The 16,606-nt window shown below is 42.3% G+C and overlaps 4 protein-coding genes across 15 annotated transcripts; 3 read left to right on the forward strand and 1 right to left on the reverse strand.

Moving 5' to 3' along the window:
• Window positions 1-43: 43 nt before the first annotated feature.
• LOC108112813 (GTP-binding protein Rit2) lies at window positions 44-2,159 on the reverse strand. Its single transcript, XM_017223111.2, has 3 exons — window positions 1,799-2,159; window positions 1,568-1,624; window positions 44-1,494 (listed from the first exon to the last, which is right to left on the reverse strand). Exons 1-3 carry the CDS (start codon window positions 2,016-2,018, stop codon window positions 977-979), a joined length of 795 nt encoding a protein of 264 aa, XP_017078600.1. The 5' UTR covers window positions 2,019-2,159; the 3' UTR covers window positions 44-976.
• Window positions 2,160-2,469: 310 nt separating this feature from the next.
• LOC108113098 (aspartyl/asparaginyl beta-hydroxylase) lies at window positions 2,470-8,759 on the forward strand. Of its 12 annotated transcripts, none has more exons than XM_017223558.2 (13): window positions 2,470-2,643; window positions 3,406-3,459; window positions 3,646-3,831; window positions 3,886-4,388; window positions 4,453-4,753; window positions 4,950-5,027; window positions 5,531-5,638; window positions 5,790-6,236; window positions 6,525-6,622; window positions 7,093-7,333; window positions 7,391-7,496; window positions 7,549-8,274; window positions 8,335-8,759. In XM_017223558.2, exons 1-13 carry the CDS (start codon window positions 2,592-2,594, stop codon window positions 8,483-8,485), a joined length of 3,051 nt encoding a protein of 1,016 aa, XP_017079047.1. In that variant the 5' UTR covers window positions 2,470-2,591; the 3' UTR covers window positions 8,486-8,759. The 12 variants fall into 12 exon arrangements, with proteins under 12 accessions (XP_017079047.1, XP_017079051.1, XP_017079053.1 ...); XM_017223557.2 differs by having other exon boundaries at window positions 2,471-2,643; window positions 4,450-4,753; XM_017223562.2 differs by lacking the exon at window positions 8,335-8,759 and having other exon boundaries at window positions 4,450-4,753; window positions 7,391-7,500; window positions 7,549-7,664.
• A 240-nt stretch (window positions 8,760-8,999) lies between these two features.
• Window positions 9,000-14,911, forward strand: LOC108112087. The gene is made up of 14 exons (XM_017221836.1): window positions 9,000-9,177; window positions 9,230-9,373; window positions 9,432-9,585; window positions 9,639-9,824; window positions 9,876-10,725; window positions 10,783-10,938; window positions 11,328-11,430; window positions 12,127-12,261; window positions 12,420-12,695; window positions 12,747-12,890; window positions 12,975-13,125; window positions 13,185-13,927; window positions 14,142-14,431; window positions 14,496-14,911. Exons 1-14 carry the CDS (start codon window positions 9,094-9,096, stop codon window positions 14,695-14,697), a joined length of 3,618 nt encoding a protein of 1,205 aa, XP_017077325.1. The 5' UTR covers window positions 9,000-9,093; the 3' UTR covers window positions 14,698-14,911.
• Window positions 14,912-15,316: 405 nt separating this feature from the next.
• On the forward strand, window positions 15,317-16,521 carry LOC108112423. Its single transcript, XM_017222265.1, has 3 exons — window positions 15,317-15,771; window positions 16,006-16,173; window positions 16,228-16,521. The coding sequence occupies exons 1-3, from the start codon at window positions 15,558-15,560 to the stop codon at window positions 16,497-16,499; spliced, it is 654 nt and encodes a 217-aa protein (XP_017077754.1). The 5' UTR covers window positions 15,317-15,557; the 3' UTR covers window positions 16,500-16,521.
• Window positions 16,522-16,606: the final 85 nt, after the last annotated feature.

A 16,606-nucleotide genomic window follows, 5' to 3' on the forward strand; every position in this document is an offset into this window, starting at 1 on the left:
TAGTTCGTTCAACTGGTTGGGGATCATGTAACAAACAGAGTAATTAAAGCCGTGTTAGTATTTCTGTATTTCTGATAATGCAGTTAACATTGATGAGAGGAACTCATGGTGAATGCTTAGAGAGCGTGATGTCTGTTTGTTTGTGTAAAAAGTAATCAACAGATTGGTTAAACTAATAATAAATAAACTTAGGCGTAACACGTGTCCTTAACAATATAAACAATAAACTTTTCTCAAACTTAAACAACAAATGCATCGGCTGTCGCGGGCTTAAATGATCAATTATCGTTATTAATTTTGGGCTTTGATTTTGAACAAACGCACGTTCTCATTATGTTCCCGCGTTTTACATACTTAGGTCGATCGATCGATTTATAATATTAGTATACATTAAATTCAACATTTATTCGATTAGTTAAATGTGTTGCTTGTGTCGTATGTCATGTGCGTGTCTTCTGGGTTAATACATACATACATAAGTTTAAAAATCTTCCCTTACTCCACTCTTCTCGCCTTGGCAATTGGCATTTGGGTTTATTCTCCTGGCTAGGATTCAGAGTTATCGATCTTGCTGAATTTAAATGCTTTTGAGCTTATGCCAATTGCCACTCTTGCTTAATCGCTCTCGTCTAGGAATCAACGTTTTTAGTAATATTTACTACATAAACATATGTACGTGCATTGTTAATATGTATCTTTTGGATCGGTGCTTAAACGTATTGATATACTCTATCGCTCATCTACCGCCGCGCTATCCCTTCTGGCCCACAACAACAAGTACTTTAAATAGTTTTTGTAACAAATAATAAATAAACCACTGTGGCCATAACAATTAGTTTTCCTCCCCGATCGGTAAATTCTCTCTCTGTTGTATGTTGTATCTGATGGGCATAAGCTATATCCAATGTATAGCGAACAAAAGTTACTCGTATGTGTGGTTAATATTGCACTCGTTTAAAGAAATCCGCATACTGGCCTAGTTGAGGTTACGCCTGCGCCGGAACACCAAAGCAAAGATGGAACGGATGCGCCACCAGCGACTACGTCGCCCCGTGTGGATCTTCTCCGAATTGGAGTCCGTGCCCAGTGCCTTCTGCATCTCCTTGCGCCGAATTTCGCGGACCAATGTGTAGAACGCCTCGTCTATGTAATGACGCAGTGCAGCCGATGTCTCAAAAAAGGGACATCCGAACTGGTTGGCCAAATTCTTGCCTTCCTCGGTGGTTACGCGTCGCTGCGACTCTAGGTCGACCTTGTTGGCGATCAGAACAAGCGGAATGTCCTCAGAGAGACGAACACGGGTTATTAGTTTTCTATACTCGGATGCCTCCTGAAAGCTGTGGCGGTCGGTAACCGAGTAGCAGATGATGAAACCTTCACCGCAACGCATGTATTGGTCCCGCATGGCCGTGAACTCCACCTGGCCGGCGGTGTCAAGGATGTCGAGCAAGGCGGCCTCATTGTCGATGACCGCCTGTTGCTGGTAGGAGTCCTCTGCGGCAGAAAAACCGGTATACATTTAGAGGGGGTTGAGAGCTTTTCCTTAGACGCCTTGCGCCTTACTCACCAATTGTGGGGTCGTGGTAGTCCAGGAAACTGTGGCTCACGAACTGAAGGGTGACAGCTGTTCGGGTTTCGTCGTCGTTTTCAGGGGGCGGTGGGTGGTGTTTGGGTGGCGGTGCCAAAACAAAGCGTAAAAGAAATTGAGATAATTTATTGATTTTTCGCAGCTACAATCAAAGTGCGCAGTGATAACTCGGCACTTTCTTTGAGTATTCCAGTCAACAAAAAAACTCACCTGACTTTCCCACGCCTCCATCACCGAGGATGACGATCTTGTAGACACGCAGACCGCCCCGCATATTTTGGGGCGGCACCGGAGGCGGTTTGACTAGACTTCCGTTGTCCCTGTGGTCGTTAGGCACCCGCATCGAGTCTGTGTCGGCGGCACTGGTGCAGGACCTCAGCTTGCTGGATCGCTTCAGGGCCGCACAGCCGATGGACATGTCACCGGCCATAACTCCCGCTGACCTCACGGATTTAGTCCGAGTCCCTCCTAGTCCCGTTCAATCGGATCACTCGGAGAACCTCTTCACCACCGTCGCCAATTGTGTATTATTTTCTTGTTTTTTTCGTCTTCGGGGTTGGTTCTCTTAGTGATGAGAACGTGATCAACGTCTCTATAAGTCACGAACACGAAAATCAATTTCACAATGCGCATGAATACATACATATGTAATTTTATATTTAACGGATATAAATAAATGTGCTGAGGTACTTTTATTTAGAAAATATATTTAACTAGTTTAATTATTGCATGAAACCATTGGCCACTCCTCATATATATCATCTCAGATTTGCAACGCGATACTTAGTATCATTGGTAGAACTGTCATATTTAGCTGTCATATTTTCCACCAGATCTGGCAACTCCACTCACTTTATAAATAATTTTCCTACGGCGCGAGCGGTATTCGCATTTAGTAACGTGCTGTTCGACGATCCAGATCTCCCTTTTGCTCGGTCCACTCGAAAAGGAAAAACAAACGCTCTCCATCGAATTGGCATACATTTAGTGCCTTCCGAGCAAAATGTCGGGCGATGTGCAGCCGCGAAAGCGAAAGGATAAGCGCCGAAAACGCGGTAAGTCCTTCTTTGGATACCGTTACTCAAAATTTTTCGTTGACCGTTACTTGGGGTAAAAATCGTTCTGTTTTTCGTCGCCGCCGCCGCGTAGCAAGCAGTCCATTTCTTTTATTAGCATAATAATATTGTCGAGTGCCTTTAAAAATAACTTTGCCCTATTATATAAAATTATACATCTCGCCTGTTTTCTGTCGCTATGCGTGTGCCGATCGAGCAGGAAAAATATATGTGCATGACGTGTGCGGGGGACCAAGAAGTGGATTTTCCGATCGGGGCCTACAGAAGGGAGCAAAATGCGAATATAAGAAGAGAGTGATTTTCTTTGATTTATTTATCTTTTTCCGAGGCAAACGATATACACAGATGTTTGTTGTCCCTGGGGATATCCTCTTATCTTTCTTACTCTCTCTCTCTCTCTCTCGATATTTTTCTCCGCTTATCTCTCTCATCGGTGGCGAATGGAGAACTCACCTCGAGAGAAGTCACCTCGGCGGCAAATTAATTCCAATGCAACGGAGATCTAGAAACGAGATGATGTCTTCCGTAAAGATTCTGGGGCCATTACACCCACGGCACCGAATAAGTAGCAATGGTTATATGTAAAGCCATTTATTTTCACTTGGCCATCTGCCCAAGAGCATGACTGGCGGCTTCTTTGTTTATCGTTGCGCATATTTAGGCATAAACAAACCCCCTTCGCCGTCTTATCACTTTTGTAATGCCGGTACGTTGTCTCATTGTAACTAATTTTTTGTCTAGATGATCGCAAATCCGAGGGCGATGTTACAGTTCTGCGCCAATCCAGCTTTCAAGGTAGACTAATGTCATCCCCCTGCCCCTGTGTTTTCCCAACATCCAAACCCCACTAATGTTTTGCTAAACTAATTTAGTGTCTCGCACAATTACTAAATCCATGAAAATCGCCTGAAGGTGTATTCAATTAAACTGTTTGTAATCACATGTGTTTATTATTCATATCATGCAATTGCCGGATCTCAGATGACGACGAATCTTCGCACGGCGTTCACATTACAAAGATGGGAAACGAAGACCTCCACCTGCACGTGCACCACGAGCATGGAACCGGGGGTCATTGGTGTGCCAAGATCATATTCTTCGCTCTAATGGCCGTGCTACTTGGTTTAGTGGGTCTAATCATTATGGAGAACCGTGGGCTGGAAGATCGTAAGATTTAGAAATCTAAAAAGTAAAGATCGTACTAAATATGTGTTTCTTTAGTGGACACTCCATTATCGGAGTCACGATTTTCAAAAGTCTTCGATGGATGGGTTGATGAACATCGGGATGAGCATGATGCTCATGACGTACACGAACACTCGGAAGAGGCTTTAGATGATCCTGATGAGCATGATGAACACGATGACCATGATGATCATGAAGAGGAAGAAGAACCCCTGTCAGAGGAATTGGAAGAAGAATTAGAAGAAGAGGAAGAGCCAACTCAGGAGGAGGAACCCGAGGCAGATGATGATGATGAAGAAGACGAAGATGAGGAGAACAATGCGGGAGAGAATATAACCGCGGAAGATGCAGACGAAGAAGAGGATGAGGATAACGAGGAGGAAGGAACTGTGGAGGCCACTGTTGAAGCAACCACAGAAGCCACTGCGGAAGCCACTGCTGAATACGAAGCTGAAGACGAGGAAGATGAAGAAGCTGCAGCTGATGAAGATGATGATGTAGTGGAATCCACTGAGGCCCCACCGTCAGAAGCTGATGAGGTAAAGCGTATAGATTAGAAAATCTTAACCATGTCAGTTTAATTTATTTTTATTTTTACAGCAGGATGACGATGACGAAGACGAAAAAGAGCAGGAGGTAGAAGACTCTGTTGAACCCCAAAAAACAAAATCTGTAGCTCAAAGTACGCCCGCCTCAGATGAAAAAGATGATGATGACGATGAGAAACAAGAACAGGACAATAAAGATGCAGATGACGAGGACGAAGATGATTTTGAGTCCCTCGACCAGCAGTTTAATAATGATGATGTGGAGCCAACGAAAGACGTAGATAGCCAAGAGCAGGATCATGACCAGGATGATGAGGAGGTGCCCAAAGAAGAGGGCTCCTCTTGGTTGGCATCACGTAAGTATGGAGGGAATGAAACATTGAACGGTTAACGGATCTCGCAGGCCTAGAACCTTAAGAACTGACAGACAAAAATTGCTCCACCTTACCAAAAGAACACCTACAAAACCAAGAACACAGAAAACGAAATTGTACAAGAAAGTGCAAAAGACATTCGTTTGTTTTCTGATACTAAAACCTGACTCATTTACAGTTGCCGTTAAATTTGGCGTTGGCGTTGCACTTGCCTTAGTTTCACGCCTTGTATTGATAAGGAAAAGTCCAAATACAAGTGAGTCTTCAATGCTGATCTGCTCCCCGAATCTCCGCTCTTTGTATTCCGCTCTATGCTCTTGATCTCTATCTATATCCGCCACGCACGCCAGATGTTATGCTAATAAACCTTGCTCTGGGGAATCTATTGAGTAATCATTACTAAGCGCCGCCTTCCATTCTAACCCACCAAGCGATTGGTACAAAATCAAAAAAATGATATCTATGTTTCGTGATAAATTCTCTATGTATTAACAGAACTAAAACAAACCTCTGGGATCTGGTTTCTCTCTCTCAAATCCGAGAACCCATGAGCCCTGATTATTTTTTGCACTTTCTTCACATAGCTTATTTTGATTATGATTTATTATTATTATTTTTGAATCTGATTGTAGTCACAGCTTTGTTTAACTTATTCCACAAATGTATGTATGTACGGAAATTGTTGAATGGCTTTGTTCTTGCTCGATTAATAATCCCTTAACTCGAATAACGTTCGAATCTTCTGTGGTGAATGCATAGCTGAGGATGAGCCCGCCCAAGAGACTATAATGAGGCGAAGATTGACGATTGCCACGGCCGAAGATCACATACCGGACGATGTGGAGGAGTTGCCCCTACTAGACGATGGTTGGCGATATGAATTATTAATACAAAACTTCGGCTAGCCGAAGTTGCTTCCAAATCATTTGAATGACAAATGATTTGGAAGCCGATTCTATTTGATAAGTCTGGCTAAGTCCAGAGTTTTAACTTAAGCATATCCCATTGTCTAAAAAAGAATACTCCGAGGAGGAAATCGAAATCGAAGAGGAAATAGAGGTGGAGATGAGTGACATCGAGGAGAATGAGGAAGAAGTTCGACACGATAGCAACGATAATGTGGCCTCCATGGCTAGTTACATACCCGAGACTTTTGAACAACTAAGCTCTATGTACAAGTTTGCCCAGGAGCCTGCAAAAGAAACTAAATCCAACGAAAATCGGAACGATAAGGATACAGGGCAGCCGGCCGGTTCAAGCGATATCACCTATGTGGAGTACGAGGACGGAGCCATTGAGGACTACGAGCATGATGAGGATTCCGATGAGGATATTACCGACGAGGAGGACGAAATCTCTGATGTCGACGACGCCGATTTGATGAACCGGCTTGAGGCCAAGTATGGCCGCCTGCCTGTCAAGGAGTTCGAGAGTGATCCAGACTCCGACGACCCCAGCTGGACACGTAATTACTAAACGCACAAATCACCAAGTCTGTCGATGACCACCCGACTCCATACTCCATCCGACACACTTTCGATTGATCACTTAAATTATCGCTATCATAGGCCCAACACTACTTTAAGACACACGACAATCCGATCGCTTTACATAACAGATCGTAAGTGTTAGCTGTAGAAAACAAAGTATCACCTAACGCAAGGTGGAGCTCTCTAGGCCTTAACCGTTCAAAATTGCATTCCTATGTTTTTTGTAAAATTATGTTCTAATCGAAATCCTTAATCCCAAATAGAAATAAAGCCGAAAGAAGCTGCACCTGCTTCTCCCACAGAGAAAGAGGATCCTTTCGAGCAGGAGTTGCGCAAGGCCAACCAGGAGATGATTAGGGAGGTATGTGACATCATCGATTGTACCTTTTACCAGGATTAACCACTGGAACTTTGACATATCTCCGGTATATCTCTAGCTCAACAATCACTAAAGAAAATCACAAAAACATTACTCATTTCAAAGCTTTAGTTTATGTTTTGCTTGTCAAGTTCATTAGATCTTATAACTGTTTAGTCATGTAAGAAAATCAAAGAATAATTAATCAAGTCATAGGATTTAACATTAATTTTATATTTGTATAAACGTACTTTCCAGAGGATTATTTAATTAGGATGAACTCATGGCCAGTTCCTTCAAACAATACACACCCACTGCAGGAATCTTTGGTCGCGGGCTCATCCTTGAAACCCCTGGCAATTGCGTTTCATTTATTGAGAGAATGATTTAATACTAATTGCATGTTTCTTGTACTTTGTCTAACCCCTTTTTGTGTTTTGGCTGACGAATCGCGAACTAATATCCACCCAAAGAACTATGCCCAAGCCCTACGATCCTTTAACACGCTCACCACCAACTTCGCCGACGAGCCATTGGCTCATTTGGGAAAGGCTCGAGTCCTGGAACTCATTTCCAAGAAGGAACTCAGCAATCAGCGCCTGTGGGAGGCCATCGATGCTTACAAAAGATATTTGGCTTTTGGTGAACTAGTCATCAACGATAAGGAGTTCACGACCGCAGGCGAAAGTTGTATTGAAAATTTAAGATTTTTGGGTTAGTAAAAGGATTACTTAACCTCTCCTGGTTTTATCATTAGTTATCGCTTCTTAGGTTCCCATCGACAGGCAACGATGATTCACGAGCTGCTAATCGAGCGTTTGCCTAAGGATCCCCGGCTGCGTAACCAACTCTCACTCACCTATCTCATGGTCAACAAGTAGGTGAGGCAGGCTACTTAGACCTACAATTACTTTATGATTGTCTCTTAGTCTTCAGCAGGTTGAAAAGGTGGCAGTGGAAACCCTAAAACTTTGGCCAGACAATGCAGTGGCACAACTTCACTATGGATTGGCTCTCAGGCAGCTCCATGGAGATTACAACAAAGCTCTTCCCTATCTCAAATATGCTGTGGAATCTCAGGAAGAAGGTACCCAAGAGGCGTTTTTCTATTTATCACTGGGTGAGACCTTGCAGCGCCTATCTAAGAACTCAGAATCTCTAGAAGTGTATAGGAAAGGTGTTGCCAAAGGATTCTTCGATAGTCTCTATCAGCGTTCGCTGTACAATGAGCCCAGACTAAAAGCTCAACCTTTTTGGCAGCCTAAAGAAATTGGCTATGAAAGGCAATTGGCGAAACTGAAACTCAATTGGCGCGCAATTCGCGATGAGGGACTCGCCTTGCTTGGCAGAAGTGGATTCTTCGAAGATGAGGCAGAACAGCTGCGGGACAAAGGGGTTTGGCAGCAATATGAGCTATATACACAAGGACGTCGGGTGAAGGACAATTGTCAAAGGGCACCTATTACCTGTAGCCTGTTGCAGGAATTTCCCGAATCCAGCGGCTGTCGTCGGGGTCAAGTGAAGTTCAGTGTTATGCAGGCAGGAACACATGTGTGGCCGCATTGTGGGCCAACGAATTGTCGCTTAAGGGCACACCTCACGCTATTAGCTCCAGAACCGGAAAAAACTTCAATTCGCGTGGCAGAGCAGGAAAGGTGAGAAAAATGTATATACTATAGATATCTTTTATTAATGTATTCTCTATTCTGTTTTAGAACGTGGCGTGAGGGGGAACTTTTCATATTCGACGACAGCTTTGAGCACGAGGTGTGGCACAATGGAAGCCAACCCCGCCTAGTGCTCATCCTAGACATGTGGCACCCACAACTGACTATCACCCAGCGCCGCAGTTTAGTACCCATTTGATATGGAGTTGCTTGGTTCTTAATATAAATTGTACCGGTTATAGGCCTTTAATTTAGCTAAAATTATCCTAAATCGCATCGTTCATTGTTAGTTTAATCGCCATGTTGTATAGACATTTGTAATTATACCTCTTAATCGTTAAGTTCGGTTTGAATGCGTGTTTAGGCTATGTAGACATCAATTAATCTGTGTATCATTTACTATTAGCGTTGGCTGGCAGCTTACCCTCGCTTTTGTACTCTACAGAAATACAAAACCTTTTAGGATTCGACAATTGCTGTTTTTATTTTGTGATATGGCTATATAATTTTTTTAAAATCCACACCGTTGACATGGAAATGAGGTATAAATAGGCATTTCTACAGATATACAAAACCTTTTAGGATTCGACAATTGCTGTTTTTATTTTGTCATATGATTATATGAATTTTTAAAAATCCACACCCTCGACATGGAAATGAGGTATAAATGTGAGTTGCACTTGAAGCCCCTGGATCCGTATCAAGATGTTGTGCATCAGAGTGGGAACACTATTTTTTTTAGCTGTCGCTTTCGGTGATTCCTTGGATGTGTGCCTGCAGGATCTTGGCTGCCTGCGAGGCATCCTTATGCCAGGATATCAAAGTGAAGAGTTTGAAGCCTTTATGGGCATACCATTTGCCCAGCCGCCAGTTGGACCGCTTCGTCTTAAGGTGGATTGGATTTGTTACCATTTAAAGGATTTAATCCAATTATTGTTCTTAGAATCCTGTGCCAGCTAATAGCTGGGAGGGAGTACTTGATGCTGGAGCGGCAAAGGACAGCTGCTTGCAAAGAAACTACTTTACAAAGGACTGGGATTTTATGGGTGTGGAGGATTGTCTCTACCTGAATGTCTACAGACCCAAGGTATCTAGTTCGGTAATCCTTTTAAGCTGGCATATCCTGATTGGTTTGTTGATCTTAGCAAAAAGACGAAAATCTCTTGCCTGTGATGTTTTATATACACTCGGGCGGTTTCTTTAGTGGCTCCGCCCATCCGGTGGCTAGTGGTCCGGAGTTTTTGATGGATACCGGCAAGGTAGTCATGGTGACAGTTAGCTATCGACTTGGACCACTTGGTTAGTGCCTTGGATCACCTATTGTAATCTTATATTATGGATATATTTTTTAGGCTTCCTTAGCACAGGCGATGAGAACATGCCAGGAAATTTCGGATTCAAAGACCAGCGGTTAGCTATGCAGTGGGTTCAAAAGCATATAGCTAAGTTTGGAGGAGATCCTCAGATGGTCACGATCCTCGGACACAGTGCAGGAGGCATATCCGCTCACATGCACATGCTGAGTCCTAATTCCAAGGGTAATTGTGCGATCTAATTCTACGATCTTTGTCTTATCGTTATTCTTCCAGGACTATTCCAAAGAGCCATGTCTTTGACTGGTACCATGTTTGTTCCAGCCATGTCTATCTTAAAAGATCCCTTAAGCCAGGCAAGGCATCTGGCCAAAGAGGTAGGTATCGATCAAGCAGAGACTCTAAGCAGTCAGGATCTCGCCGAAGCCATTCGGAATGCATGTCCGAAGAAGCTTCTCCTTAGTGTGGACAGCTTAAAAGCTTGGGATAATATGCCGTTAATCAGTACTTTGCCTGTATTGGAATCGCCATCTCCTGATGCCTTCATGGTCGAAGATCCGCTAAAAGCCCATTTGGCTGGTCGTATCAACCAGGTGCCTTGGGTAGTTGGCATAAATTCTCGAGCTGGAGAGGGAGCCCTGAGCTTACTGCGACCCTTCTCAAATCCACAGCGTATGGCGGACTTTAATAAAAAGTTCCTAGAACATATGTCTTTGATGCTTAATCTTCCCGAGGGAACTTCTCCACAAATGGTTAAAGAAATATTGGATGCATATGAGTTCCAGGGAGAGAGCCTTAACAATGATACCATATTGACTTTGGCTGAAATTTGTGGTGATTTTAACTTTTATTTTCCCATTTATGAAACCATTTCATCCTATGCAAATTATGCCAATCTTGAAGAGAATCCTCTATTCATCTATATCTTTGAGTTTTCTGGCATGCACTCGATGTCATTAGTTTTCAGTGGTTCGACAGAGGATTTCGGTGTGGGAGCGGCTCATATGGATGATGGAATACATACTATAAGATTGCCGGTTCTCTTCGGTGATTATCCCAAGGATTCCGAAGATGCCAAGGTTGTTCAAAGGATGACTTCTCTGGTAACGGACTTTGTTAAAACGGGGTGAGTTTTGTAGGCTCTATAAGTAAATATACTTCATTTAATATATACATTTTCTAGGATATTCAATGAAGGATCTACTTGTAAAGCTGCCGATTTCAAAGACCTTGGAATGTGCAGCTACTTACATTTTGGTGGCACCACTGACAAATACCAGGAAAAAGTTCAGCGAAGTTTGAAACTTACAGCCTTTCCCATATGGAAGAAGTTGTTTATGTAAAGCGATACATATTTTACCCAACCCGATCCCATCTGGTAATGGTTAATTTAAGAGTGAGCAACTGATAAAAATAAATTATTTGCGAAATGGAACGGAACTTGTAATGGGAGCTGTTGTAGATACCCCAGATTACCATTGAGGCATCGTAAGTTGAGCTCCGGCAGCGTTCCATTTTTGTAAAAGTCTGCTACCCCCACCTCCCAATTGTCATTCGAAGGTCAATTTACATATGCAAAATGTGCAAGAAATGAGATTAAGTGCAAATAAAAGGCCCGGCGACATGCGGTGTGATAAGATAGTCGTCGATCCGGGGAGCAATAAATCTCGCCCGTTAGGGGAAACATCTTGCTTGGAGACTTTTTTCTTTAAATTCTACAATCTTCAGTTGGAGCACGATAAGTGAGAGTGAAAATCGTGACGTTTTATGGGAGGATGAAAACGAAAGTAAGGGGAGCAAAGATCCCAGGTTTGAAGTGGCGTGGAATACAGTGTGTGATAACTTTATTACATTAGAAACGGTACATTATAAGAATGCGTAACAATTTAACATTTAGATAAAACTTTTATGGGTAAGTTTAAGTAGTTAATAACAAAAACATAAAAATGGGAGGTGTGTTTATATTTGCAAATAATTATGCCACAAAAGTTTTACATTTTAACTAAATGATTTATTATTTTCACATAATTATGAAATGAACATTTTAGTAATCAGTGACCTAGAGAAGATGCTAAGGGCCTCTCCTATTCAAGATTTTATATAGTCTGTTCAGTAGCAGCAGCTTGATTTATTTGCTTGGGAATACATAAAAAGCGAAATGTCATTACGAAACAGGATAAAAGCGAAAGTTTCGATACGAAACAATAGCAGTTGATCGCAAGCCGTCAGCTCTGGCGGATCAGGGTAAGTGAGATAGGGAAACACTTTCTACTCGTTCTGGCGCGTGTTTCAAATTACCTCAAACAGATTCGGTTCGCGGCTGAGGTCGCTGCTAGATGCTAAATGCTAGATGTTAGATGCAGTTCCAGATCAATTGGTATCCGGACTGATCAAGCATACGCCGTGTGAACCGATCTCCAGCCCCTCGGTTAGATCGTCGATTCGTGCGCTGCTCTGGTCTGTATAAATTTTCCACAGCAAGTTCAGTCACTTTGTCAAGATTGTGGACAGAGAGCCACTACGATAGAGTCAGTCGGGACAGCGCAAAGTTTTCTTCACGATTAAAGTAAACGCGCCCTCTCGAAACTCGTCAGATCGATTTGGGCCTCTGTCGCGGAAGGTTCTACGCGAGACAGTTTTCTACCTACCTCCAGTAACTGCAGTGAGTGAGCTTTTCCACCAGGAGCTGCTGACAATTTAGAAATCCATCCAATACCGTTTTAACGTTGACATCATCTTGGGCGAATAAAAACAAAGTGGTGGAAGCCCCAAAATTGATCATAAATAACCAATCGATATGCATAATTAATGATCCATTAGCTCTGTTTTCAGTCACTTTGTGGACCGCCAGCGATGATTCAACTACGGACGCTACTGCTGCTGCTGCTGCTGCCTTTTGGCCAGCTCTTTGCTGGCCCTAAACCCTTAAACGCGGCCTTGGCCACTGGGCTGCCATCGATGGACCAGCTTACCGTCTGCCCGCCCAGCGTGGGTTGCCTGAAGGGCACCTATCGCCAGGGCTATCAGTCTGAGAGGTTCGAAGCCTTCATGGGCATACCCTACGCCCTGCCGCCTGTCGGAGATCTTAGATTCAAAGTGAGTAGTGGGGGCTCTCTCGATGAGAAATGGCTTAATCTCTTTCTCCAGAATCCAAAGGTTATGCCCAAGTTGCTCGGGGTGTACGATGCCAGTCAGCCTAAGATGGACTGCATTCAGAAAAACTATCTGTTACCTTCCCCCATAATCTACGGCGTGGAAGATTGCCTCTACTTAAATGTCTACAGGCCAGAGGTAAGACTAAATAAAATCCATCACAAACTTGGTTCGAGGAGTCCTTCAGCATTTAAATTTAACTTAACTTCTTATTTAATTAAGGTAAGAAAATCCATACTACCCGTAATGGTCTACATCCATGGGGGTGGATTCTTTGGAGGATCTGCTGGACCAGGACTGACAGGACCTGAGTACTTTATGGACACGGGCGAAGTAATCCTGGTGACAATGGCATATCGGCTAGGGCCCTTTGGTGAGCTCGTTATTGCTAATGAAGTGGAACATGTGTTAATTTTTGGTTTTTTTGCTAAGGATTCCTATCCACCCAAGATGCTCTGATGCCGGGAAATTTTGGGCTGAAGGATCAAAATTTGGCTCTGCGTTGGGTGCAGCGCAACATTGGTTATTTTGGTGGTGATCCCCAGAGTGTGACTATTTTTGGCCAGAGTGCCGGAGGTGTGGCTGCCCACATGCACCTTCTAAGTCCCAGATCCCAAGGACTCTTTCATCGAGTGATTAGCATGAGCGGCACGGCCAATGTGCCATTCGCCATTGCAGAGGAACCACTGGAGCAAGCACGTCTCCTGGCTGAGTTTGCACAGATTCCAGATGCCCAAACCTTGAGTACAGTAAAATTAGCAAAAGCCCTGCGCAGGGTAGACGCTATCAAACTCTTGAATGCCGGCGATGGTCTCAAATTCTGGGATGTGGATCACATGACAAATTTCCGACCTGTGATTGAAAAGGGACTTGAGGGCAAAGCTTTTTTGAGCAAGCATCCCAAGGATATTCTGGCCGATGGAGAACGAGCATCTATTCCCCTGCTTTTGGGCACAGTTCCAGGTGAGGGAGCTGTGAGGGTAGTCAACATCCTGGGCAACGAGACGCTGCGCCAAAGCTTCAATTCCCGTTTCGACGAACTGTTGCAGGAGCTAATGGAGTTTCCACCCAGCTTTAGTCAGGAGAGGCTTAAAAAGAGCATGGAATTCTTGGTAGGAGAATACTTCCACGGTCAGCATGAAGTCAATGAAGAAACTGTACAAGGATTTATGGATGTAAGTTGAAACTGTTTTTGTTAATTTCCCATCTAACTTTATTTTAATACATGAAGATTAATCAGGTTTTTATTAATCAATCAATGATATAATAAATCGTTTATTAAGAATTGTTTATTCTAAGATACTTATCTTCAGCTATATATGTTTATCTATACATCTACTTAAAGTTTCGTTTACTTTATAATATTTTCTTATTATTATTATTATCCAGTTAATTTCAGATAGGGGTTTCAAGCAACCCCTATACCATACAATTCGGAAGGATGTTTGCCACACCCCGAATCCTGTTTACTTATACAGTTTTAACTATCGGGGACCCCTGAGCTATGCTTCTGTGTATACTTCCGCCGATGTTATTGGCAAATACGGAGTGGTTCACTGTGATGATCTTCTCTATCTGTTCCGTAGTCCACTGATTTTTCCTGATTTTGAGCGAAACTCCACGGAAGCGAAGGTAATCAAGTCCTTTGTAGATTACTTCGTGCATTTTGCAAAATATGGGTAGGTACTCAAATTGGTTAATTGAATTAAAGCAGCGTAATAAGTGAGTAACTATTTTTCGTAGAAAACCGAGGAATGCCGAGTCACTGAACCCCTGTTCCATTGAGGTGCTCCAGTCACGTCCCAACGGTATATGCGATTACCAGGAATTTGCAAATGCGCCAGATCCCTCTAAGGGTTTCGAAATAGGCGTGGCCAGCAAGTTCCAAACAAGCAGAGTAAAAATCTGGTCGCTTATACTCAATGAAAACTCGAATGAGTCCTAGCTCTAATTCATAAATAAAGTAATATAAAAATGTTTGGTACTGAAAATGCATAGAATATAAGATGACACCATTCTGTTATAAGGAAGTTTTTATTTATTCTAGTATAATTTGGGAAAAAGTTTAAAAGAATTCTCGCAGATTGTATTCTAATTATGTTTGATTTTCCCAATTATATATCAAAATGATAAAGAAATTTACATAAACTTACTTAAAATATTTACTATTCTCATTAAATTGTTATGTTATTGTTTGTCTCGCTTTCCTATTCCCAAGTGTGCCAAACTTAATAAGCCATAAAATTAATTTGCAACACGTGGATTATATATATATATATATTACGGCATTCTAAAAATGTTTGAGGAGAATAAGCGTGCAATGGAAGCAGGTTTTGCCGGCAAATTAAGTATACGTCGCAGCGGCGGCAATGAGAAATCGGATCAGAGTTCTTCCTCACACAAATGAATTGCAATTGTAAATCAGTTGATTATTCATAGTTCAAGTGAGTTGTTCTCAGTTATCTTGGGATCTTGTAACTATTAAGTAATATACATATTAGCTAATGAGGGACCAATTTGCATACTGCATTTCCTGTGACTTAATGTATGAATTGTTTTATTATTATTTGCTAGACATTTAAAATCGGATAGTTCCAGCATACCTGTAGATAAAATGGAAAAGTGCAATGAACTTTTATTACTGGCAAATTGGGTTAGTACATGCAAGTGTCCCGAGCATCAGGATTTATGTCAACCTCGAACACAATTAAAATCAATAAAGCGCACAGAAATTATGCAGGGTTGTGACGGCTCCTGCGGACATTCGTCAGTTGTATTTGTTGCTGTCGAGGGGAAAGTTCAATCATGGAACTTCGTCGGAAAATCGCATTGCGAGTTTTGCCCATCTTTTTGGTCGGCTTTCTTCTAACAGTGGGTGAAGCGTATCTAAAGAGTGTCCGCGTGGATGAGATTCCCTTTGCCGGGAAAAAGGTTCTGGCCAATCGTCGGTCCAGCGGGATTCATCTTATCTCGAGTCTGGAACATCAGCGCACATTCTTGCACCTATTTCATGTGCCTTGTGAGTTCAGAAACCTTTTTTTTAAAGAATGTGAATGAAAAATGACAGTTATATATCCAAAACTAGCTAAATACCTTTTTCATAAAACATTGCAAGCCTAAAAGCAGGCTTTGATAATCGCTCTGTTTGGTTTTAAAATTTTGTTTGATTTTGGAATGTTTTAAAATTAACATAACCTATAATATATATAATGTACTGTTATAATATTTCTCCAACATTGTTCTATATATTTAGACATAATTTGTTTTTACGCCGCCAAAGGTAAATGGCCATATGTGCCGGGATTCATGAAGAACCGTGTCGACAATGCAGCTCGTAGTTTTTTTCATCAAAATGATAGTTTCATTAAACAGTTTTGCACCAAATGGATTCAGGTCAAAGAATGTTTTCGTCCATTATTCGGTGGGTTGATAGAAATTCCGGGAGAAGTTTAACACATAGTTAAACCCATTTCAGATAAATCAAACACTACTACCGATGCTGAGGTTGAGACCCTGGATGCCAAAATTCAGGGGCAGGGACAACGTTGCAACTGCGACAAGCTGCTGCTCTCAACGGAAGCCCCCGTTCCAGTTGTTTACTTCGATAAGAACTACATTGGAAACGTAAGTTCAGAGACTATTATGAACACTATCGAATTTCTGGAGAGTTTTCTGCCACCACCAACTAAAAAACATAGGCGCAAGAATCGAGTACGTGGACGCCTGGACGATATTGATATTGATTAGAAAGTACACCTTATAAAGCACAACCTTAGTCACCACTCTTTAAAAATAAAACATAAATATTTGCCATTTAAAGTCAACGTTGAAGTTTAAATTTAAACAAGGTGGGC

The sequence above is a fragment of the Drosophila eugracilis genome, unplaced genomic scaffold (assembly GCF_018153835.1).
Source record: "Drosophila eugracilis isolate 14026-0451.02 unplaced genomic scaffold, ASM1815383v1 contig_90, whole genome shotgun sequence".
Taxonomy (NCBI): domain Eukaryota; kingdom Metazoa; phylum Arthropoda; class Insecta; order Diptera; family Drosophilidae; genus Drosophila; species Drosophila eugracilis.